The sequence below is a fragment of the Colletotrichum fioriniae genome (assembly GCF_027942845.1).
Source record: "Colletotrichum fioriniae strain IMI 355084 chromosome Unknown scaffold_15, whole genome shotgun sequence".
In the NCBI taxonomy this organism is placed as follows: Eukaryota; Fungi; Ascomycota; class Sordariomycetes; order Glomerellales; family Glomerellaceae; genus Colletotrichum; species Colletotrichum fioriniae.
The window spans coordinates 932,011-955,064 of record NW_027076851.1 but is presented as its reverse complement, the minus strand read 5'-3'; the positions used below and the strand labels follow the sequence as shown (position 1 = coordinate 955,064).

Genomic DNA, 23,054 nt, shown 5'->3' with positions numbered 1-23,054 from the left:
GTTTGGCAAACATAGTAGCATCGACCGGCGTTCAACTCACAGGGCGGCTCAGTACTTTTCGGCGGCAGGGTGTCAGAAACATGTAGTCTGGAACTCTGCTTTGCGAATCGCTCGGCACAATACGAATCGTTTCGCAATCCGGCAGCTTTTGGTGATGTTAAGAGCGTTCGAGACGTGTCTGTCATGGTCGGCCCTTGTCGCAAACCAATGTGGCCGAAGTCTTTTTGAGAAGCCTAAGGATGATGGGCTTGGCCTCTGCTTCAATCCTCAGAGTTTCCAGGGTTCAACATCGGAAATATGCACAGAGAGTGCACCTATTTCCAATACGGTTCTTCGTAAACACGGGACAATATCCTGTGCTTCAAACCGTCGGAAGAAGGCTGCTCAATTCTCGACCTACACCGGCGGCAGTGACTACCTATTGTGTGCCTCTTATCCACTTCAGTGATGAAGCTGGTATTCATTTCTACTTTTGCTGACTTTGAAGAGTTGCGGAAGTTGTCGTGGCACAGCGGCTGCGACCCGATGAACCGGTGACTGCGACTGGCTGCGGGTTACCCGACCAGAGTCAAGTTTTAAAGTTCGAAGTACAACACCTCGGACTCCCCAGAAAGCTTAGAGCACCTCATTACCATGTTCAAACCCCGCTTCTCTCCAAAATGCTTACGGATGGAGTCTGAAGGGAGGGAAGCACCCTGTCCGACGATCAGCGACTACTGCACGTGTTTACTCCGTTCGCTGGGCCTAAGGCCAACTTCGAGAGATAGGAAGATGTTGGTGGCGATTTTAAATCCTGCCAGGATTCCATCAAGAGCACTGCAGCACGATACAGAGGGGTCGCAGCAGAGGGAGTCGAGACGGGCGAGACAGTGATGATAGGGGGATGCCAAGAAGACGACGGGCTTGAGGCCGATAATTTCACGTCAGGGACACTCGGAAATGACTCTGATGACCATACCAGACTTCTTACAGGCCAGCGGGTCCTAGCAGCTCCAGAGCTGACTATCATATTGCGATTTTATATGTACAAAACACAACTTGGACCTTCTTCAACAATGTATACACACCTGTGCACACGAACATGACCTACAAATTGGCCAAGTAACGTTAGGAGGCGACACTGCTATGGGAACTTATGAATGTCAGCAACGATTAAACGGATGAATAAGAATGACAGCGCGTCTTCGCGTAGCATGTGATTAGGAGCCTGAGTCGTGAAGATACAGAAAGTATATTGACACGGCACGGTGACTTTGTCGCTGGCCATCGAGATGAAACTGAAGTTTGCGCCTTACAACAGCCTCCAAGAATGGTCAATGCTAGCTACGGCAACCACTACTAACTCACAGTATCACGATCTTCTTCAAGATGGCGATACGTCGTATCAACCAGTCAGAATGAAGGCGCTACTGGACATGAGCAAACGTTATGACAGCAGCTAGATCAAAGCTTACCGGGCCTTTCCACAATGGCTGTTCCTACTCGCTAGGGAAGACTCTCAATTCAACTCAGCAGGTAGACAGACACCAGGATTTTGATTTCGTTTTCATCATTATTTCTCGGACAACAACAATAGAGATATGTAATCCTGCCAAAGTAGCTTCCTGGGCGTCAAGCACATGTACCCGTAATAGCCTACCAGGCTGAGTTACGTAGGGTATCCTATTCTCATCCTGCTCTCGAGTGACGGCCTGAGCAAACAGCCTTTTTTCCTACCTTGTCCCGAACACCTTTCTCACGTAATTTCACCAGTCCCTCATACGTACTGACCGCAACTTCCTCCATCCAAAACTATGCCTCGCGCAATGGGCGGTGATGTCAAGACTGGAGAAGCTCTTAGCTATATTCTGAGCCCATCGAGGGGATTGCTCGTTCCGTATCCGCGTCGAACATCTTCCAGTCGACGTAAGGTTCTCCTTCATTCGTACCATTTGGACATGGCTGGATATTTGTTTGCATCCCTCCGCTGGATGCCGATGCCGAAGCGCCCCCAGCCATGCTCGACGATACCAAGTTTTGCGCCGCGCCGGAAATGTACTCCTCGATAAAGGAGCACCCACAGCTACCGTGTTGGAGCACCATGGTCTTCAACATGAGTATTTCGCCTCGGAGCAACGCAGCCTCGTCGTTGAGGTTCTTGTTGATGTTTTCGGCCATCGCCTCTTGGGTTTGTAGCTCCTCGACTCCCTTTTGCTTCTTCTTTCTGCACTTGTAAGCTGCCTCCCGGTTCCGTGCGCGGACCTTGTTCTTCTTGGCTTCGGCGCCGCTGCGTGTGTCCCCTGTGTCGATGGCGCCGCTCATTGATGTGTTTGAGGCCCGTCGGGTGCTGCCTTTCTGCCGTGCTTCTGCGCCTGTCTTTGATGCAATAACATCTGGTCCATCGTCCTCAGAAATCCTTGGCCGCCCCCTGCGTCGCTTTGGAGATTCTATCGCCTCGATTGGTAAAGATGGTTTCGTTTCGCTTGTAGAATCAAGAATCAGAGGATCAATCGGTGGGAGTTTCGGTGAATTTGTGCTGTTGTGCGACGAGACGACGGAGCTTATTGGTGACGCTAATCCTTCTGCCTGATTGCTGGCAGGAGAATTTTGCCACGGTTGGGACCCTTGGCCTTGTGTTGAGGCTGAAGACTGACGGTCTACTTCAAAAGGAGGATTCGCGGCTGGAACCCGGGGCGAAGCGAGACTCGCTTGTAGGTCATTGCTGTCAAATGTCTGTTGTGAAAGTTGTTGCTGGTGTTGCTGCTGTGTTTGTGATTGCTCAAAGGTACTTATGACCTGGTCTGCATCTTGAAGTTGGGATACAGTCTGAAATAAAGGAATATTTTTATGGATAACCCACTTTGTTGAGGCAGGCTTACACTACTGCCAGGAAATACCATCTCGAGCTCTCTTTTCGCTGCGATGCGACTATTGCAGAGGACGGCGGGGGGGGGGACAGGGTTGTCTTGACTGGCTAGGCTAGCCTTGGCTGGAGACGAAAGCTTAAGCGAGCAATGGTGGTATTAAAAAGGTAATCCTTGGTGTTACCAATCGAATGAGCGTAGTAGATGTGCAATAAGCCTTTGGAGGTCATTTGGCGACGAAGAATAAGGGTTTTGAGACAGTTGAAAGTGGCTGGAAACGAGAAACATACACACACGTACCGCGTCAAGGGGTTCGTGACGAGGTCCTACGATCCTTTTAAAGAAACGCAGCACAAATCCGCGGAGGACGAGGCGGGGGGCAAGAGTCTGTGGTCTTGTCCCTGGGCCCGATTAGGACAAGCACCTCATGGCACGGCTGCACCAAGGCAAGACATGGCAGGCCAAGAAGAGGGATCCTGTACTGTGGAACCAGTGCTAGTAACAAGATCGGCGCATCACATTTCGGTTGAGCAATGCTTCTTGAGAAGCTCGTGGACTAATTAGCGGGGTGGCTTCGGCCGAGCTCGACAAAGGTCGAAGAGGGGCCTTGACTTCCGTGAGCCTTTACTCTCGAGGCCTTGCTGTCACACAACAGCTGCCGAGGTGTGGGATGCCAAAAGTGTTTGCCACTATGAGAATAAGTAGCGTCTGATAGTTGAGTAGGTAGCGCGCAGGTTCCCGTCCCTCCTGGCTTGGCCCGGCTATACCAATCTACTGCTAGCATGAAGGGACGCGGCTTCAACGAACCCTAGGTGCCTAGGTGTTGGCCGGGAAATATGGGGCAGAAAAATAAGGGGAGGTATTCGCGATGTCAATATGTACGATGACGGAGCGCCACTATCTTACACGGTTTCCGTAACCTGCTTTCGTTTGTACAGTGTAAGGCAGGGGGGCACCGGAGCTTTCCTCCGGGCTTGGAGTGTTCGGATTGAATCTCAGCCAACGGAGTTGATTCAGCAAAGCAGTGAACCAATAGACATGTCTCAATGGTTAGCTTTCGATAAGAGGCATGTCGGGTTGACCAGGAACTGCTTGACTGTGCTTGGCTAGTTGGGCCCTTGTAATCCACTAATTGAGATGGAATCTCCCTCTTTTTCTCTTCCCCTCAAAATCTCCGCTCGCTGTCCATGCTCAATCATTCCCGTGGCATACCCACTGTGCTACTTTGATCTACCATCCCGAGTGTCCGGGTTATGCCATTGGACAATTACTAGAGGAAGCAAACCAGAAATGTGGCTTGCCTTAAGTGGCGAACTCGCAAGGAGGAGTGTGCCATTGTGTGTCGGAGCCCCGGCTTGGACGCGACGACGAGCCACAGTTTCGACCCCGCAAGGCAGGTCAAACAGGCTTTCATCTTACATGTGCCGTCGCAGCCACAAGCAAGTGAGCATCAAATGGCCCTTGAAATTTCTGGGCTGTTGACGATTCTCCACCACCGCGTCATCACTAAGTTGCTTCATTGAGAGACCTTTCGTTGGAACACGGGGGTTCTTCTCTGCGGCCACAATCCCGACGATTACTGGGTCAACTACATTGTCAGTTACTATTCGAGTCCTGGAATCCTGGGACCGCATCGTCCTATCTTTGCGGCTTGCCATCATGTCCGTAGTGCCTTTCACTCCAATGAACGAGCCTTTTTCAAGAGCAATATGATCTGTGACCCTGTGAACTCCGATGGAATTCTTGATTCCAATTTGAAAGAATCCCATTCCGCTTAGCGATCACATTTCTGGACCACCACTCGACGCTAGTTTAGCGTATGAGATATTATCTTTTTCGTGGCACAATCTCCACGGACATTGAAATTTCTGCCCTTGTCCCTCTCCAATCCCTTCCACCCGTACCACTCATTCCATCCTGCTGCCAACAAGAGGTGTGGCGCAGTTGACCCTCTTGAGTTGCTGGCAACGAGCAGTCACATTTTGGAGTTGAGAGCACTGCTGTATTCGCCATCGATTATGCCATTTATGACTGGGGCCAATGCCTCTGCTTGACATAGGCACCTTACTTGGCCAGCCCACCGTCAGCTAATTGGCTTCAAGTATCACTATCCCACTGCAAATGTCTAGCGTACAGTCACAAGGGAATAAGCTAGAGCCGAAAACTCGAACCGCAGTCGGTCCTCCGTCCGGGCCAGTCGGCCCTTCCGCACCAGTTTCACCGGACTATCAGGCTAGCCCCAGAAGTGAGGGGTCTGGAGATGCTTCTAGCTTATCCCGCACTGCTCTTCAAACTTTAACCACTGACAGTAAAAGGCCGTCCGCACTTACAGCTATTTTCGCACAGTGTGCCGGTAGTGCAAAGCCTGTTTGCTGGAGCCGTGCATCTGTAATGCTGTAGCTGGTCTGACACCACTTTGATGTCGGATTACGTTCTATCAGGACAAATGCTACAGGTAGCGACTGTGTAGCGCTCCACTTATTAGAAACAAAAGTTCCAGTCTTACCAAGCTCCTTCTAGCAATCTCTGGCACTTGGACCTCAGACTCAAGTCGTTCACTCAACTCACCTCACTTCTACCGTGCACGCTTTTCGTAAACCCCTCGAGATATTGAATCATTCCTTATCTGATCCCGCGTCCTGCAGCTCGCTCTTCTGGGACTGTGTCCCGATGCCAGCGTCTGAGCCATCTTGGACTTGAACGGATTGACCAGTATCCAATCCCCAACTAAGTCCGGCCATCGATACGATAGAAACGAACATTATCGTGGGCAATCACGATGGTCCGATCCAACTTCTACTTTCAACGGTTCCTCCAGGCTCGGCTGATGTCGCTTTTTTTCTCGCTCTCTTCGCCGAAAGCAGGCGCATGCTAGTGTTAAGTTCATGCGCAAGCTCTATTGTGCCAGGCCCCAACTGAATGAGACAAGCTGAAATTCAGTGGTGTATTTGACACGGCGATTATGATTATTTGCATTTACTGTGCGATTCGAGGCCCAGAGTCTCGACATTGAGTTGGACACATATCAAATCATGACGAATCGGAGTTTAGGACAGGCCTACATATACATGGCTCCTGACAATATCGCACGCAGTAGATCGTCGAATCGCTAGCTTGCTTGCTTCATAGCAAAGTTTACGTTGCTCAAAGTCGTCTCCATGAACACTTGAAGGGTTGAAACACCAGCCATAATAATGGCTGTTCAGGTTGCCGACCTTAGGGAATGATGTTTGCCCCTTGGCTTATGATTTGCTTAATTGTGTAACGAGGTGGCAAGAGGAGTCCTCGAACGACGGCATTTGATTCTTTGGGGGTATCAGAGACTTCGGGCCGCTGGCCGAAGTGTCTGCTGCCTCGGAAAGCAATGCGCCACAGTCAAACTAAGTACTTATCAATCCGCTGGTTGTGTTGAGTCAGGCCTAAGTATGCAGCTTTCGCCTGCTGTCTTTGGTTCGGCATTTATGATCAATCTGACGACCAACACCAACGCTGCTCTTTTGTGATAGCTTCAAGTCGCACCGCCTTCTCAACTTATGTTAACTTTGGATACCCCGTTTTGAAGACATTTTCCGGATCAAACTTCTGCTTGATCTCCCTGAGCTTTGATAGGGTGTCCTCGCTGTACGTTGATACCCAGTCCATGTCCCTTTCAGGGCCCAGGTTACGATTCCCGTATGGAAGCATTTGGCTTTGCTCCGAGAGGGAGTTGACCAGATCATCCGCCCACTTCTTATACTCTTCATATTCCGCCGCCTGCGCGGTAGTATCGATGACACCACCCGAAGGAGCTGCTATGCGATGTCTCTTGCGCAGGGGGTAGCAAACTGACGGGTTCGCCTCGATGGCTCGACCGTGAGCGGCATGGATAACTGTAGCCGAGGTTGCACCCGGTGGTGAGTTGTTGCCGAACGCACTGGCTATTCCTGGAGTGAAATATTCGAACATCCTCAGTCGAGGGTACCAGTGGACATTAGTCGGCGAGGGGATTGCATTGAAAAACGTAAAGTCGTCCACTGCAGGCCTGATAAGTTGTTGTCGTCTGTTTAAGAGGACTGTGGTACATACCTTCTGCTACCGTGTTGAGAACTGGTGTACCAAGAGATTTCATCTTTTCAAAGAAAGCCCAGCCTTCTTCCAGGTTATCGTTCTCTGACGTCCAAGCAAATAGCCAGGAAAATACGGGGCCAACGCCGGGAAGAGCCATGTGGGTAGCTTCGCCAGTGAAGTTGACAGGCAAATCCTTCTCGAACTCACCAAACTTCTTCAAAACTTCGCCAACCTGATCGTTGGGAAATCCGAGAAAGCCCGCCAAAAAGCCTGTTTGGGGATACACCTTGAGCTGCAGCTCGACTACGACACCAAAGTTGCCATTGCCAGCGCCGCAAAGAGCCCAGAGCAAATCAGGATGATCTTTCGTGTCGACAATGTCGCCATTCGCGAGAACCACACGCGCGCCGAGGATTTGGTCCGCGCCTAGCCCGTGGTAAGCGCTCGTGTATCCGTAACCACCGCCCATAGCCCAGCCAGCGATGCTGACAGTCGGACACCAGCCGTGGGGGGTGACGAGCTTGTGCTGTTGCAGAAAGTGCAAGAGCTTGATGCCCAGGATGCCACCGCCGACGCGGACGGACTTTTTGTCGTCGGCGATGAGGATGCTGTCGAGACTTCTCAGGTCCATGATGACGCCGTCTTTGCCCTGTGCCTGCCCGAATGTCAAGTCGTGCCCACCACTCCTGAGGCCGAATGGGATGTCTTGAGCTTTCAGCTCCTTGATGATGGCCACGACTTCGGCTTCGGTCCTCGGCCGGATGATTGCGAACGGCTGCTGGGTCATGTTCGCGTTGAAGAAGCTTCGAACTTCCTCGTACCTCTCGGCCGAGTTCGTGTATACCAAAAGATTAGGGAAGCTCGTCATGAGGTTTTTCAGCTTGGGTGCATCTGAAGCGATCTGGTCCAGCATCGATGCTGTGGGGTGAGACCCCCGGAACTCTGGTGAAGCCTCAAGTGATTCCATTGTAGTTGGCTTCTCGATATGGAATGTTGGTTTACATTGCGAAGCTTGAGGTCACAACGGCGCTTATGTATGTCCCGTAACTGCCATGCGCGGAAGGGCATCTGCTGCCAAAGCGTGCAGATCTCATCTAGGAATTTAAACAGTGACTGTTAATTGGACAGGAACCCGAGACTTTTAGCCATGCTGCCATGGGGGAGTGGCCGGTTAGGCTGACGTGAGATGGAAGCAGGGCAGTGTGTGGCTTCTTGACGGAAGTCCCCATAAGAGGACGCGTACGGATGGCCGTTTAGCCACATCGCGATCGGAAATAGCTACGGATTAGTTAAACAGCTGTCAATTTCTTGTCAATCTGATATGCTTCCCGAAAAATCCAGAAGGAAAGAGCCATTGTGATAGGTCGAGGTCTCGAGCTCTCAATAGTCGAGAGGGGTAACGATGGGCTGGGCTTGGCATTACTAGTAGCTCAATCTGGTGAGTTGTGTAATATGCGGGTCGAGATACGCTTAGGACCGATGATGGATTCTGGACTAGGTGGTCGTACAAGGTGAGATGGTGCAATCGACTCCTGTATTCAACGTGACGGTTTAGACGTGGTAGACTGGCAACGTGATAGACTGGCAATCGACGGCTTCCAACCGCTTCACATTGTGTGCATTAGACCTCAACAGATCCCAGACACCTGACCCGTCGGAAGAAAGCTCGCCGACTTCTGTTCAAGTGGCATGTTCTTGCGTCTCGGGACCAGCATTATGTGCTAGCTCTCGGAATCTTGGCGATGTGCAACACTAGCTTTTCGAAAACCTTGATACCGGCAGAATCATGCACATTTTCGGTCCAAATGACATCCTCGAGCTTGGCCTTGGCTTCGGGCCACGTAGGTCCCAGAGAGTCTCGCAGATTGGCCAACTTTGGCAAAAGCCAACGATTGTCCTCCTCTTCAAAGACGGATATGGCACCGACAACAAGACTCCAGGCCAGCACGAGTTTTGTGGCAGCGCATGTGGAGGCTAAAATCTCAAAGTTCTTACATGCTGACCTGAGCTTGGTAGCCAAGGAGGTGAACTGGAATTTTGCACCTTGTACTTGGAGGAAGAGGGTGGTGATGTAGCCAATCATCCCAAGGCGGCCCAGTTCGGCCAAGGCATTGTGTGTCGTCTCCGAATACAATAACCGGTATTGAACGCAAGTCATGAACTCCTGAAACAGGTTCGGATCAATCTTGCGATTGGTGTGGTATAGCGCGGTCGCCAGGCGGGAGAAGTCGTGGAGATCTTGGAAGACGTTGCCCAGGCGACTATCGGCCGCGTCCAAAAGAAGTCGTATGCTTGAAGAGCCAGGGCAGATCTCGGAGCCAACAGAGACTTTGCCCAGTATAGGGGAGAAAGCAGGCTCCCATGAGAAGGTATCCCGGAAGTATAGCGGCTTCTCACCGGTGCATAAACTCCAGCCAATGTCCACCCTTTGCTTCGTCAGACGTTGGGTATAACATAATTATCGAGGAATGACACTTACCGGCAGATCTTGACCTGTAACTGAAGATTGTGAGAAAAGCTTTCGATTCCGCCCCTCAGCTTCACTATTTGACGCATGCCTTGGATATGTGCGGCGGCATTGTCGCGCTGTCCGAAAATTTCAGCCACCATGCACATGGACACAATTGTGGCGATGGTCGAGTCGGCCAAAGCCATGTCTTGATCTGCGATGTTTTGATTCAAGAGCTGGAGTGTCTTCCAAATATGGAAGTTGGTGTGTTTGCTTGCACTCTCCCCTTTGACAGTGTCGTTCATCAATCCTACGGTGAATAAAATCGAGTGCAGAAACGCGGCATCTGTTAGCAGCCAGTAGAACCACGGCGTCTTGCTCTCGTCGTACTGCAGACACCATTCGATGGGGTACATTGTCTCTTTAACAACGGCGTAAACTATGACCAGGTGAGCATGACAATAAATCCAGGGCAGAAACGAAACTCACATTCAAATAGCATGCCCCGGGAGGCCGCGTCAATATCGTCGGCGAATTGGAACATGTACAGGTCGTTGGGTGTGCGGAATACATGCTCGTACCAGGCAATCTTGTAGAGCTTTTGCTTTCTCGGCTCTTTAACAAGAGCAGTGAGTGACTTGGGTGCAGGTGGCTCCTCTGGTTCCTGTGGAGGTTGAGGACTAGTCTGGTTGATCCACTCGGTCGAGCGCTTTTGCCCGCCACGAGACGGGCGTGTATTCTTGCCTCGCATGACATGGCTGCGTATGAGTTTCCGATCGTCTGACTTGGGCTTTCCAGACGTATCTGTGATGACAAAGGCAAATCCCTTGCTGGCTGCAGTAGCGACGTCAGAGTGGATGATGATGGGTAGATGAATTAGAGATCATACTAGGCCGTTTTTGGTTTCCCATCTTCAACCAGCGGATCTCAAGGGTCCTATTGCCTCTTGTGGTAAATAATCGAGTGGAATTCTCTTTCGTATGTAATCAATAATGACTTGATGGAGATCTGACGGAGCTAAGGGTGCAGCCGAAACGAGCTCTGAGCTGCTCCTCGGGCTGAGGTTGAAGTGAGAAGGCCGGTAGGTTGGAAGAACTGTTTACCGAAAGGGGAAAACAATCGAGAAAATGGGTAACGGAGCGTTCAAAGGCAACGAAGACCATGCGTAAGACGGTCGGATTTCCCCTGCAATCTTGCCTTATCCCGACCCAATATCCCCCTCACTACGAAAAAGTAAGCCGGCGTGACGACCAAAGTCCCTTCGCCGAGCACTGATTGTTGCCTTCTTCCGGCCTAGCGCCGATCCTTCCGGCCGCAGCCCCGCTCGCTGGCGGCCGCTCCGCCACGTGATATCCGGCGGTTTAGTGGGCCAAGGCACTGGCGGGGGATCCGAACACGCCGTCCACACACCGATTGTTTTCCGGTCTTGGAAAAGGTCTGTTTCTCACATTGATTGTTGTCCAAATTAGGTAACCAGTCGGTCTTCCCTTTCGAGACAGCAATCCATCACCAGGTGTTCACGATGCCTCATCTTCAGCCATCTCTAGCGTTTCGATGCCTCTGCCCTCAGGTTTACACGCGTTCAAGTGTGCAGAGTACCCTATATCCCAGGATTGAAGCTGATCATACCTCAGACGACTTGAAAGCTATATATTCAACACGAATCCGACGATGAATTTCAACATGCTGCTCTGTACAGATCAATGCAATCACAGCAACAAACGCAACAACCACAACACCTTACTTCTTTTCGGATCACCTCACAAACCATCATGACGAGCTCGCTTGAACTCACTCCTCTGACCATGGGGCCAGGCAGACTATTCCTTAATTCCCAGTTCTGTGCCACAGTCCGAACACCACCAAAGGACCTCTCCCTTTCCGGGAAGACGGCTATCGTTTCTGGAGCCAACATTGGGCTGGGCTACACTGCTGCACGCCAGCTGCTCGATCACAATCTCTCACGCCTCATCATCGCCGTTCGATCCGCTGAAAGAGGAGAGGCTGCCGCCAAGACCCTGAGAGCTGGTCATCCCGACGCTGCGATCGAGGTCTGGTCTCTAGACATGCTCTCATACAAGTCCATCCAGGATTTTGCCAACCGCTGTTCCACCTTGCCCCGGATCGACTACGTCATCTTGAATGCTGGCATGGTTCAGGAAGACTTTAGGCTTTCGCCGGCAGGCCACGAGCAAGTCTTTCAGGTGAACTACCTGTCGACTGCCCTCCTCGCCATCCTTCTCTTGCCAGTCTTGAAGTCCAAGAAAGCTTCAGACCAGCCAAGCAGATTGACAATCGTCAACTCGGGTACCGCCTTTATGGCCAAGTTCCCGGAGCAGGACAAAGTTCCCATGATAGCCGCATTCGACGACGAGAAGACTTTCAATGCCACGGATCGGTATTCGACTTCGAAGCTCTTGGGTCACCTCTTCATCATCAAGCTCGCTGAACACGTCCGAAGGGAAGATGTCGTCGTAAACCTCGTCGACCCGGGCCTCTGTAAAGGATCAGGACTTCACCGCCACGTCGGCAGTCTCATCAAAACGATAGCGGAGGTGGGAAAGAGCTTGACGGGGAGAACTCTCGAAGTCGGAGCGTCGACATACCTTGATGCGGCTGTCGTTCGAGGAGAAGAGACTCATGGAAGCTACTTGATGGACTGGAAAATCTTTCCGTAAGTGCTGAGTGCCCACGCCCTTTCGTCGATGGCCTCGCTAACCGCTCGCTGACAAAGCTTTGCCAACATCATCTATACGCCGCAGGGCAAGACCGCTCGAGAGCAATTGTGGGAGGAGACTTTACAGGAATTGGACTTTGCTGGGGCGCGCTCGATCCTTCGCTCCATGCAGTAGGACTCGCGATAAGGACCTCGCTTCCTTCCGGGCCCTTTTGCCCCGCCAGCCTGGGACTTGGCATTACCTGGGGAACATGTTGGGTCGTATGCAGAAAGTCTAATTGCTGATTGATGCAGTCATCTAGGAAGCAATAGTTTCTAGTGTCAGTCAGCCGGCTTTTCTTGCAGCGTTTCCGATTAGGTGTATTGCTTGTATGGGCTTCGCTTAGATATCTCGTATCATCTTTGGTCATTTCATGGGTATTCTGGTCTACATAGAGTAATGAGTTGACAGTTTCACTTCTGTGCTGATTTGTCAGTTCCAACAACGCCCGCTTGTGAACGCCTCGACCACAGGCAGTCCGTCATTATGTCTGGCAAGTGGTGGCGTCACGATACTGTGGCGAGGTGGTGTAGTACTTTAGCAAGCCGTGATCCACGAAGGAGGAAATGAGTATCATGACGTCTACCTCGAAGGCTTAGAGATAACGATTAATCCCAAGCTATGATTTATCTACTGAAGTAACAATCCTTCCTAACGAATGGACTGTTCATTACGGCGCATCTGGAAAATGCAGGAAGGCGGAAGAGGTGTGTAGATCAAGCAAAAGCTCACCCTAAAGCGTAAGATCATCGATATACTGCGTCTTCATCGGCGCAGCGGACACCATCTAACGCTGTCTCGCAGTCCACGAAAGTCTGGCCCCGGTACCAGAATCCTGCAGCCTGGCTATGGCAAGTCCCTGCATGACATGGTAGCTTTATGTCAAGATGCCTCACCACTTACTCACGGTTGGTGTGGCAAAGCACCTTCTTAGTTGAGATGGTACATCGTTTTGTTATCCAAACTGAACGGGGCCAGGCTCGGCTCCCCCACCGGTGAGTGAGCTTGCAACTTTGCAGTACAATCCTTAAGAGGACAATGGCATGGTGACTCGTGAGAACTAGCAAACGATCCTCAAGCCTTGGCGATCTGGCCTCTGGGATGGCTCGCGATAGGATATCACCGGTTGAGTGCCATCACCGAGCTGTCAGATGCGTTCACTCGGGGTTTGCCTTTGTCCTGAGATGGAAGTGATATGGTAGCCGAACGTCACCGACGTGCGGTTCCAGACCTCTCTTCGAGGCCCCTCGACTTGCACGTAGCTAAACGATGAAGCGGTACGATGACCACTTCTGGGCCTGCGCCCGCTGCCAAGGCGCCGCATCATTTGTAGAGACTAGAGAGTATCCAATTTCCAACAGACCTCTCTGGGCCTCCGCAGGCCAAGAACAGCCTGAGCCAGGGGATCGCTGTGGATAACCATAGAACTTAACGACCCTGACGATTCCGCACGATGTATGTCTGTCGACTCCAGGCGCAAAACGTCTGCGGCGATTCCTCAGCTCGCCCAGCGGATTGTCTTCCAAGACTTTTCCAAGACGGCAAGATGCGCCCATACGAAGCATTGGCATCGCCAAGGAGAAAGCCAAGTTGCCGCGAACCGAGGATTCTGCAGTGGTTTACGCATCGTGGGTCTCGGAAGAATTTCGTTCGAGCCCCTACAACACGGATGTTCAGACGAACGTCAAGAATGTAATTTATCAAGGTAAAGTAAAAGTGACCTTCAATCATTGTTATTCAAAAAGCCATCTAGACTAAAAGTTAAAGGCGAGTCATTGGCTTGGTTTGCGCCAAGAGACCATTCCGAACTCACATCGAATACGGAAGCTTCTTAACAATCGCCCTGGCGTATGACTGATGATTTCAACTATGAGGATGCAAGCTATTCGCATAGCTCATGACTTATTCACGGACTGCCACATCTGCCGCCACGCCGCCCGAGGATCAAGAAATGGAACCCAGGATATGGCTCGCGATGGCCCAGCGCGGGAGTCGCGCCGCACAAACGTCCCTGACGTCTCTTGGCACGCTTAACAAAGTGCCTGCTTTGGTTTCGAGCACATTATAAATGATAAGGGATCACGCGCCCATTGCGATAACAGTGGAGGGAATTACACCATGTCGGGTTGGCCAGCATCCTTGATGCAACATCAAGTTCGCAACGCGTGGTGTACCCAATCGCAGCGTCGATTTTCGACCTGCCGAAAGAAGACCAGTGCCGGTCGGGAATGTACTCTTGCGCGAACGACAAAGCAACGGACGGAAATGCTGTTGGCCTGTTGTGCGTGTGCGGTCTTGAAAATGGCGGGTGGCTCGTCCCTGCAAGCCAAGACTTCAATGCCACAGGGCAAACGCCGCGGCCGGCTGTGATTTCGAGGGCTTATCGTCGGCTCGTAAGCTGGCGCGAAAGCATCATATTCCGGAGGGAGCTCCACACTGACAATCCTACCGGCGAACATCTATGATGTTTGTTTCGTATCCGACGCAAGTCCAATGTCCGTCGGGAATCGAGATGTGAAGTGCCCATTGTCGGCGAGCGATATAGGAAGAAGACGTGTAAAGAAAGATCCGTGAGCGCATGTCGAATGCTGGTTAGTATACGAATAGAGTAAGGTATAGACCACAAAATCGACAGCAATCTGGCCCAAATCGCACGGAATGGCTAGCCAATCCTACGGCAGAAGACTGACAGGGATGACTGATAGGACGCGTTGCTTGATCCATCTAATAAGCTGCCGATGTTTGGCGCCAGTCTGGTTCGAGCATGGATGGTGGCCGTCAAAAAGTTCCTCCAGAAGGAGTGTTCTGCGTCCCTCCGCCCCCGCCCACCTGGCTGAAGTTCCGAACACAGATTAATCAACTTGCCACCTTGTGGCTGGTCGGATGATACGACTCCTCTTTGTCCATGGCTTTTGAATGGTCAATTCGGTTGCGAATCCCCCGTCCATCTGGCTGATAAGAGTTGGAGAGAGGGCCCGGGGGAGAGAGGGAGGAGAAGGGACAGACAGGGGTTGGTCTCCGTAGCGGAGCAGGGCTGCATTGTTGGATGGGGGGTAACAATATCGATACCGTCTGCCTCACTCACAAGACTCAAGAGTCAACTCTGATGTTGAATAGACGTGAGGCTCTGATAGCTTCAGCGCCTCTCTTGAAGGCTGCAAAGATGGTATGCATTTCCCCGGATGGTGACAAGCTTTCGGGCAAGATCTCTTGATTTTCTTGTCCTTCTTGATGGCAGGTCTTGGACGTCTTGGACGCTCTTGGGAGACCTGGGGGGATGTCGTGAAAGTCTTGGGCAGCGGGCTTGGGCAAAGCTTGGGGGGTCTTAGGGGTTCTTGGGAGAGGGACGCCACGTCCAGGGTCCTTCGATCATATCCTTCTTGAGCCATCACCGCGAGCTGCCAAGCGCCTCGAGTCGTCTCTGCCGTCGACTAGCGTGTCAATGGGTGAAGGGAGAAGCACAAAAAGGACCGAAGGCTAGGTAATAAGTCGATTGGCCGTTCCCTCCAACATGAACAACCAGCCATCCACACCATCTAACTAGAGGACGAATTAACCGTTTTCCACCAGCCTTCCGTGCTTCTTCGACGCCGTTTTGACGGTGCCTCCCGCCCTCGCCTCGCTGCGGCAAACACCGCTGGAATGTTGTAGTGTAACGTCGTGGCTTCCGACTAGCTCGTTTCTTCGTGCGTTGCCAGTTGCAGCGATGCCTTTGCATTTGCATTGTCGCGCCCACCACCAAAGGGAAGCGAAGCGGCGCAGCAATGTAACCAGTGATAAGCTGGAACGACCAAGAGCCTATTCGTAGAATCCTAAGTAAAGGCACGGATACAGTTATGTAGGTCTCGATACTCCATAGAGACATGATCGATTGATCGATGCTCTCACACTGGAAAGCGAGGCTGATGATGACTGGGATGCCTCTCCATCCCGGCCCTCACGTCTTATCGTGGGCTCATTTGAACCACTGCACAGAGTTTCTTTCTTCATTCTTCCGGAGTGGCTCCCTCCCACATGCCAGTCCCACCAAATATGCTTCTTGGCGGGAGCACAGTGAAAGGGTAACACTTTCACACGCGACAGTGCACGGCCAATGCCGAGAGGCATCCCCAGATTGGTATTCGTGTACGGAGTCGGACACTCGCCTTGCCACCAGCATCCCCCCGCCACGGCCATATGGCCTGCTCAGAGCCTGAGATTGGACATTGATGGGGGGCCGGCATGGATCAAATGTCTCTACACAGCGTGACTGCGTGCCCACACCATTCATCAGAGACTCGATCGACAAAAGCGAGTGAGACACGGGCTGCTCCTCCTTCTGCAGGCTGGTGTGTCGCACCACGATGAAGCCATCGCGATTACGACGGGCGGCGGATTCGCAAAGGGACCAACGTGCAAGATACCATTGGCAGACCTGAATCTCACGGGGACTGCAGCCGCATTCGCTCACGTCCAAAAGGCCCCAAAAGGCCCCAAAGAGATCTCCCCGCTATTGATATCTTGGACCTGCCATACTGGATCAAGCCACTCGAGGGCTTGACTGCTTGGCATCACCAGCGGAAGCGCACTTGACCTCCCAAATAGGTGGTTTCCTGCGTGTTGGCCGCCCTGCCTGGTCCACGGGAAAGTCCAGCAGGTGGTGAGCATGATCTCCTCGTCGACAGGCACACCAGGATCTCTCATTCTGAAGATCCATCCACGCTATGGGTTCCTGGGCCAGTGGGTGCCGAATGCAACTGAACCCCGGTGGGTGACCGGGAGGAGGAGTGGGAGGAGGTGGGGTTTTCCTTTCCGCCCATCGGCCCAGGCCTAGGAAACTGGAGCCTGAAGGACACCAAGGGAGAAGAAAGCAGAAAAAAGACGAACTGAACCGGCATGTTAGAATGACATCTCAGACGTATGGTTCGTTCGAAGGAAGTTTGTATCTCTGTACGTACTGGGATAGACGCTGTGATTCTTTCTTGTTGGTCTTTTCTCACTCTCTCACTTCCTCCATGTCATCGTCTCACAACCTCTCATCTCATCCTACTCTTTCATTGCAGCCGCCCCCCGGCAGATTGCGCCCAATGCGGCTATAGTGCGAATGCAGACCGATCCCTCCTACCGTGTCCCAGAACCTTTGATATCGGTCTTGTCGCAATTCAGAAGGTAGACCTCCCTGTCACAAGGGTTGCACTGGGGTCTCCGGACGCACAAGCAGAGGAGGGAGGGTGACGGGCTGGAGTTCCAGCCCTGAACATGATCATCCCTGCCACCTCAACTCAGATTTCAGAAAGGGGAAGCTCACTGGTTCGACTGGCCCAGTGCCTTCTCGGCCTCTCATCTTTGTTCGGCGCATGGGGGATCTCTGCTGTTACCTGTATCCTCGGGATCGTCTCGTGGCGAAACTGGGACCACCGTCGTGTCCGTCCGTTGCCAGGCCGTTGGGAACCCTTGGCTCCACCGTCGATAAGCATCCGGCGTGTGACAAGGATGGCCGCCTCGTGGCTCTTGGATATTAAAAGGTCGAGATGTCCTCGGTTCCCTTCACCCGCCTCTCGTTTCTTTCTCGGTCACTGGCAACTTTCCAGCCCAAGCGTCCACGGGTCCACCGAATCAAGCTTCTACAACCTTTTCAAGGTGAAGAATACTGACCCAGTGCATCAAAATGTCCGACATTCGTGAAGAAAGGGCCCCCGTCCACCAGGGCGGTGTGGTCTCGAACGAGAAGGTCTCGACCGAAAAGACTGCTCCTGTAAGTTGGTTTGGATGTCGACGAGCATCAACATACCTCTCCATTGATGAACCACATGCTGATGCCTTCCCTCAGATCGTCGATGCCCACCCCGATGGGGCCGACTACAACGAACACGTTGAGCACGACTTCAACGTCACCGAGGATGATTTGCTCGAGGCCAAGGAGCTCGCCTCGCAGATGTCCCTCGAGGAGGTCCGCGAGATGATGTTCAATGTCCACAAGATCCACGAGAAGGACCCCAACTTCCCCATCGCCATTATCGAGAAGATTGAGGACTTCCTCCACAACGACGATGTCTTTGAGAACCCCGAGAAGCACGAGACTCTCATTCAGGAGATGAAGCTCGAGGCCGCCCTCATCACTGGTAACTCGCCCTACGCCGAGGTCCGCGCCGTCGTCGACAACCACGACGACCCCACCATGCCCAGTTCGACCCTCCGCGCCTGGGTCATCGGTCTCATCTTCTCTGCTCTGCTCGCCTTCGTCAACCAGCTCTTCTCAGTCCGCTACCCGTCCATCACCATTCTGGCCAACGTTGCTCAGTTGCTTGCCTATCCCCTGGGTAAGCTGTGGGAGAAGTCCCTCCCCGATGTGGGATTCACCGTCGCCGGCCACCGTTACTCGCTGAACCCCGGCCCATTCAACCGCAAGGAGCATATGCTCATCACCATCATGGCCAACGTCGCCTACAACATCCCCTACACCAACTACATCATCTGGACGCAGTGGCTGCCCAAGTTCTTCAACCAGAGCTACGCTGCCAACTTTGGCTACCAGCTTCTCATCTCCTTGTCGACCAACTTCATCGGATACGGTCTTGCGGGTCTCTGCAGAAGATTCCTCGTCTACCCTTCGTACTGTGTGTGGCCGGCATCCTTGGTGACCATTGCCCTGAACTCTGCTTTCCACACCGACAAGAACTCCACCGTCGATGGCCCCTTCAACAGCATCTGGCGCTGGAGCAGACAGAAGTTCTTCTACATCACCTTTGCCGCCATGTTCGTCTGGTTCTGGTTCCCCAACTACCTGTTCACGGCCCTGTCCACCTTCAGCTGGATGACCTGGATCGCCCCCAAGAACCGCAACCTCGCGACAATCACTGGCTTCAACAGTGGTCTTGGTCTCAACCCCTTCCCTACCTTTGACTGGAACATCCTGCTGTACGACAACACCGACCCTCTCATGGTCCCCTTCTTCTCCACCTTCAACAAGTTCCTCGGCACCTTCATCTCCATGTTCGTCGTCTTGGCTGTTTGGTACACAAACACCTACAACACCGGATACCTGCCCATCAACTCCAACAAGGTCTACGATCACTTTGGCGCCCTGTACAACGTCTCCCGCGCCGTCAACGAGCACGGTCTGTTTGACAAGGAGGCGTACGAGGCGTACTCTCCCCCCTTCTTGGGCGCTGCCAACGTCATGATCTACATGTTCTTCTTCGCCATCTACACCGCCACCATCACCTACGCCGCTCTCTACCACCGTCACGAGATTGCCCTTGGCTTCAAGGCTCTCATCGGTAGCTTCAGGAAGAACAGCGACATTGAGAAGGACCAGGTCCTTGACGTCCACAGCCGTCTGATGAAGGCTTACCCCGAGGTCCCCGAATGGCACTACCTCACAGTCCTCGTTATCGCCATTGCGTTGGGCTGTGCCGGTATCGCTGGTTGGCCCACATACACCACCGTCGGTGTCGTCTTCTATGGTATCATCCTCTGCATGATCTTCGTCGTGCCGGTCGGTATCATCAAGGCCATGACGGGTATCGAGGTCACCCTGAACGTGCTTGCCGAGTTCATCGGTGGTTCCTGGGTCGAGGGTAACGCCCTGGCCATGAACTACTTCAAGTCCTTCGGCTACGTCACCTGCGCTCACGCCGTCTGGTTCTCCAACGATTTGAAGCTCGCCCACTACGTCAAGATCCCCCCTCGCCACACCTTCTGGGCTCAGATCGTCGCGACTTTCGTGTCCACCCTCGTCTGTCTCGCCGTCCTGAAGTTCCAGATGTTCAGCATCCCGGGTATCTGCACCGAGGACGCCAAGTTCAAGATGACCTGCCCCGGTATCAACACCTTCTTCACCGCCTCTGTCCTTTGGGGTACCGTCGGTCCGAAGAAGATTTGGGGTGCTGGCGGCCAGTACACTGCCACCCTCCTCGGCTTCCCCCTCGGTGTCGCCATCGTTCTTTTCTTCTGGAGCTTGAACAAGTTCTTCCCCAAGTGGAAGTGGGTTCGCCAGATTCACCCCGTCGCCATCATGTACGGAGGTCTCGTCTGGGCCCCCTACAACATGTCCTTCGTCTGGCCCTCCGTCCCCATTGCCTACTTCTCCTGGGTCTACCTCAAGAGCCGCTTCTTGGGTCTGTGGTCCAAGGTCAGTTGCTTCCCTGCTACCAGTATTTGCATTTTGACACTAACACTTACTTTCAGTACAACTTCGTTCTCTCCGCCGCTTTCTCTTGCGGTATTGCCATCTCCTCCATCATCATGTTCTTCGGTCTTCAATGGCAGGACATCGAGGTCGACTGGTGGGGCAACTCAGTCGTACGTTTTTATCCCGGCTCCCAACTTGATCTCAAAAGGACACTACTAACATCACTCTCCTCACAGGTCAGCCAGGGTTGCGAAGGCAAGGCTTGCCGTCTGCTTACACTTGCAGAGGGCGAATACTTCGGTCCCCGCATTGGAGACTTCCACTAGACGTGGAAGCTTCCTTCGTGTTGCACAACCAAGTTGTGCTTGTGGCTTTCTTTTTTTCGAATTTCAGCGCATGTATGATGTGATGAAAAGAACGTGGAGACTAGAGACATCGTGGACACGTACCTAGAAGCGGTGTTATAATCAGCGGATGTAACGATTTGAAGGATGAAGAAATACCCAACCATTCATTTATGACTAAGTGGAAGAATGCTATACCCCCATTGAGTACGCGAAGTCTCGTCTTTGTCCAAAGTTCTTTTGATACCGTGTTATGCGCTCGAGGGGGAGGCCAGTTCGGTCATTCTGTCCCGGCACACTCGTCTTACTGTCATGTCGATCCAGCAACATTGACCAGTGATTGCTCCCGTGAGGCATTGGTCCCATTTTGTGCATTTGATTGCCAATGAATCATGCTTGCCGTGACCATCTCTAGTCCCCTTGCGCTCACTTATTTCCAGGGCCATATATAACGAGATTCGCGAACGCCGATGCCGCGGGGGCGGCAGTCGCTCGGTGCCGGGCCGGCGTGGCTATGCTGGAAAAAGAAAGCCTCATTGGGTCGCTTAGATGATGCCCATGATCAGTCCACGATCTCGTCTATCAAGGTACAGGTCTGATCTTGGGGACTTGATTGACTTTGACGACTGGTTGCTGAAATATTGGATCTGGAGATGTTGGTAACATTGCAGTCAAACAAACGGGACCCAAAATCGCGGCTCTGAATATGTCAAGAAGTGTTCGTTACGCTGGGTTCGTTGCATCAGCCTCACATTATTCGGGGTTAAAATTCGATTGAAGCACAAGTACACGTACCCTCGACGACTCGCTGTGTGCAAAGGAAAGAAAAGTGTGACACCAAACTTCTCTCCGTGGAACGATGACAACGAAGCCAAGCGAGTTCGTAAAACAAGAAAGGCTCCGGCTGGATAGACTCCGTCTCTGTGATTTACCTTTCCATACCTACCAGCCTGTGGGAAACACCACGGCTTTCTCTCCGTGCTTCGTCTTCCCCATCATCGACTCTTAGCAGGCCTGGTGCCGTCGAGCTGGGCTTGATATCTGCTAAAGGATGGTTGTTGAACGCACCATGGGGGCTCTGGGTATCCGTTGAAGTCGTCGATGCTTTTCTTCAAATTCACACAAAGTATGAGATGAACGTACAAACAATACCGGCGCCAGGCATCAACCAAAGTAGTCAGACATGACAACGGGGACGTCCGTTTAAAGCAGTAAGCCTCTTCAACATGAACTAATCCAGCAATTTAACAAAGTTATAAGCTCAACCAATCAAGACGTACACTGACGGTGTTCCAGGACCAACGTTAGCCCGGCTTACATGGACATCTCGACTGCCGACTGACTCACCGGGCGAATACCGAGCCGTCAGCATTCTGACCTTGTACTTGCGGATTATACGCCGTTGAAGTATATGCGCGTGTCTTTGATGCCCCTTTTCACAGTTTTGATAGCCGGCTTTGCTCCGGTTCGACGAGGTGAACGGGGCTTATCATCAGGCAGACTCCACAGCGAGCTCAACTGGGCAGCCCAAGCAGGTCGACAACGCTTGAGCACAGCATGCCAAGGCTTCGTGGAGCATCGGGAATATCTCCTTATCTTGTAGAAGGGCTATTGTATTACATGGGCGGTATTTTCTTGGACAAGTAAGCGCCGGTCGAAGTCGCCCGAGCCGAGCAGCAATCAAGGAGGCCACGATGTTGCATAGGCACTCTGCAGTCAGAGATTTGCCGAGCGAAAACATTGGCAACTCAGAAATCTACTTTAGGGGTGCCTCCTGATGAGAGTCGAATAGGGAAACGATGATGATTTGGCTGTCAGAAGTCATGGCCAATCTCAAGGCCCTCCTTCTGTATGCCCATCGCAAGCTCACTGGCCCTCTGCGCAATTTTGGTGGTACAGAAGGCGTATGATTGCAATATCTTTAGGTTGGTCATGTTGACACAGTTTCGTTAGTCTTGAGATCCGATGCCAGGGCAGCCTTTTACACCCATCCCAAGGTACGAGTGAGGCAGCGCCGGAGGAGGCATCGCCTCATCCTCCTAGCAACACAGCCAGTTCAGTCTCACCAGAGTCTTGAGGGGAAGTTTCACTTTCCCTGGAACCATCCAAGGTTAAGCGGCTTTCATACTCCAAACAAGGCGAATAATCAAAGCATTCACCCCGACACGGCTGGGTTCCCCGTTCCCGGCGAAGAACTCCGTGGGGACTTGAATTGGCGTAAGCCCAAAAATATGAAAACGATGAACTTCCAACTCAAGATAGAGCAGATAGAAAACCTCTAGAAACCCGAGTCATGATCATGCCATCACGTAGGTATGTATCTGAATACATGAAAACCCGTTCGCCGCCCCAGTCATCCCCTCAACCCCTTTCACTCCATCCAATGTCGTTGATCCCCCTTCCCAGCGTGTACAATAGCGTTCGATATTCCACCAATCGAAGAGTTCAAGGCGATCTAGCGACACCGATGAAGGCAGGACGACTTGGATCCAGGGGTCAATCCATCAAGCCTGGAAGCGAGATGAGCTCACAATGGCCGAG

The 23,054-nt window shown here is 52.3% G+C and overlaps 5 protein-coding genes across 5 annotated transcripts; 2 read left to right on the top strand and 3 right to left on the bottom strand.

The window, feature by feature from the left end:
• Positions 1 to 1,918: 1,918 nt before the first annotated feature.
• On the bottom strand, positions 1,919 to 2,301 carry N0V96_010776 (uncharacterized protein; the record flags this gene model as incomplete). Its single annotated transcript, XM_065759043.1, has 2 exons — positions 1,919 to 1,941; positions 2,061 to 2,301. The coding sequence occupies 2 exons, from the start codon at positions 2,299 to 2,301 to the stop codon at positions 1,919 to 1,921; spliced, it is 264 nt and encodes an 87-aa protein (XP_065612353.1).
• A 4,073-nt stretch (positions 2,302 to 6,374) lies between these two features.
• N0V96_010775 (uncharacterized protein) lies at positions 6,375 to 7,857 on the bottom strand (the record flags this gene model as incomplete). Its single annotated transcript, XM_053189169.2, has 2 exons — positions 6,375 to 6,856; positions 6,909 to 7,857. 2 exons carry the CDS (start codon positions 7,855 to 7,857, stop codon positions 6,375 to 6,377), a joined length of 1,431 nt encoding a protein of 476 aa, XP_053053157.2.
• A 747-nt stretch (positions 7,858 to 8,604) lies between these two features.
• N0V96_010774 (uncharacterized protein) lies at positions 8,605 to 10,090 on the bottom strand (the record flags this gene model as incomplete). The annotated part of the gene is made up of 3 exons (XM_053189170.2): positions 8,605 to 9,316; positions 9,370 to 9,778; positions 9,829 to 10,090. 3 exons carry the CDS (start codon positions 10,088 to 10,090, stop codon positions 8,605 to 8,607), a joined length of 1,383 nt encoding a protein of 460 aa, XP_053053158.2.
• A 1,021-nt stretch (positions 10,091 to 11,111) lies between these two features.
• On the top strand, positions 11,112 to 12,017 carry N0V96_010773 (uncharacterized protein; the record flags this gene model as incomplete). Its single annotated transcript, XM_053189171.2, has 1 exon — positions 11,112 to 12,017. The coding sequence occupies one exon, from the start codon at positions 11,112 to 11,114 to the stop codon at positions 12,015 to 12,017; it is 906 nt and encodes a 301-aa protein (XP_053053159.2).
• Positions 12,018 to 17,703: 5,686 nt separating this feature from the next.
• On the top strand, positions 17,704 to 20,495 carry N0V96_010772 (uncharacterized protein; the record flags this gene model as incomplete). The annotated part of the gene is made up of 4 exons (XM_053189172.1): positions 17,704 to 17,790; positions 17,866 to 20,169; positions 20,226 to 20,339; positions 20,406 to 20,495. 4 exons carry the CDS (start codon positions 17,704 to 17,706, stop codon positions 20,493 to 20,495), a joined length of 2,595 nt encoding a protein of 864 aa, XP_053053160.1.
• Between the last annotated feature and the right edge of the window lie 2,559 nt (positions 20,496 to 23,054).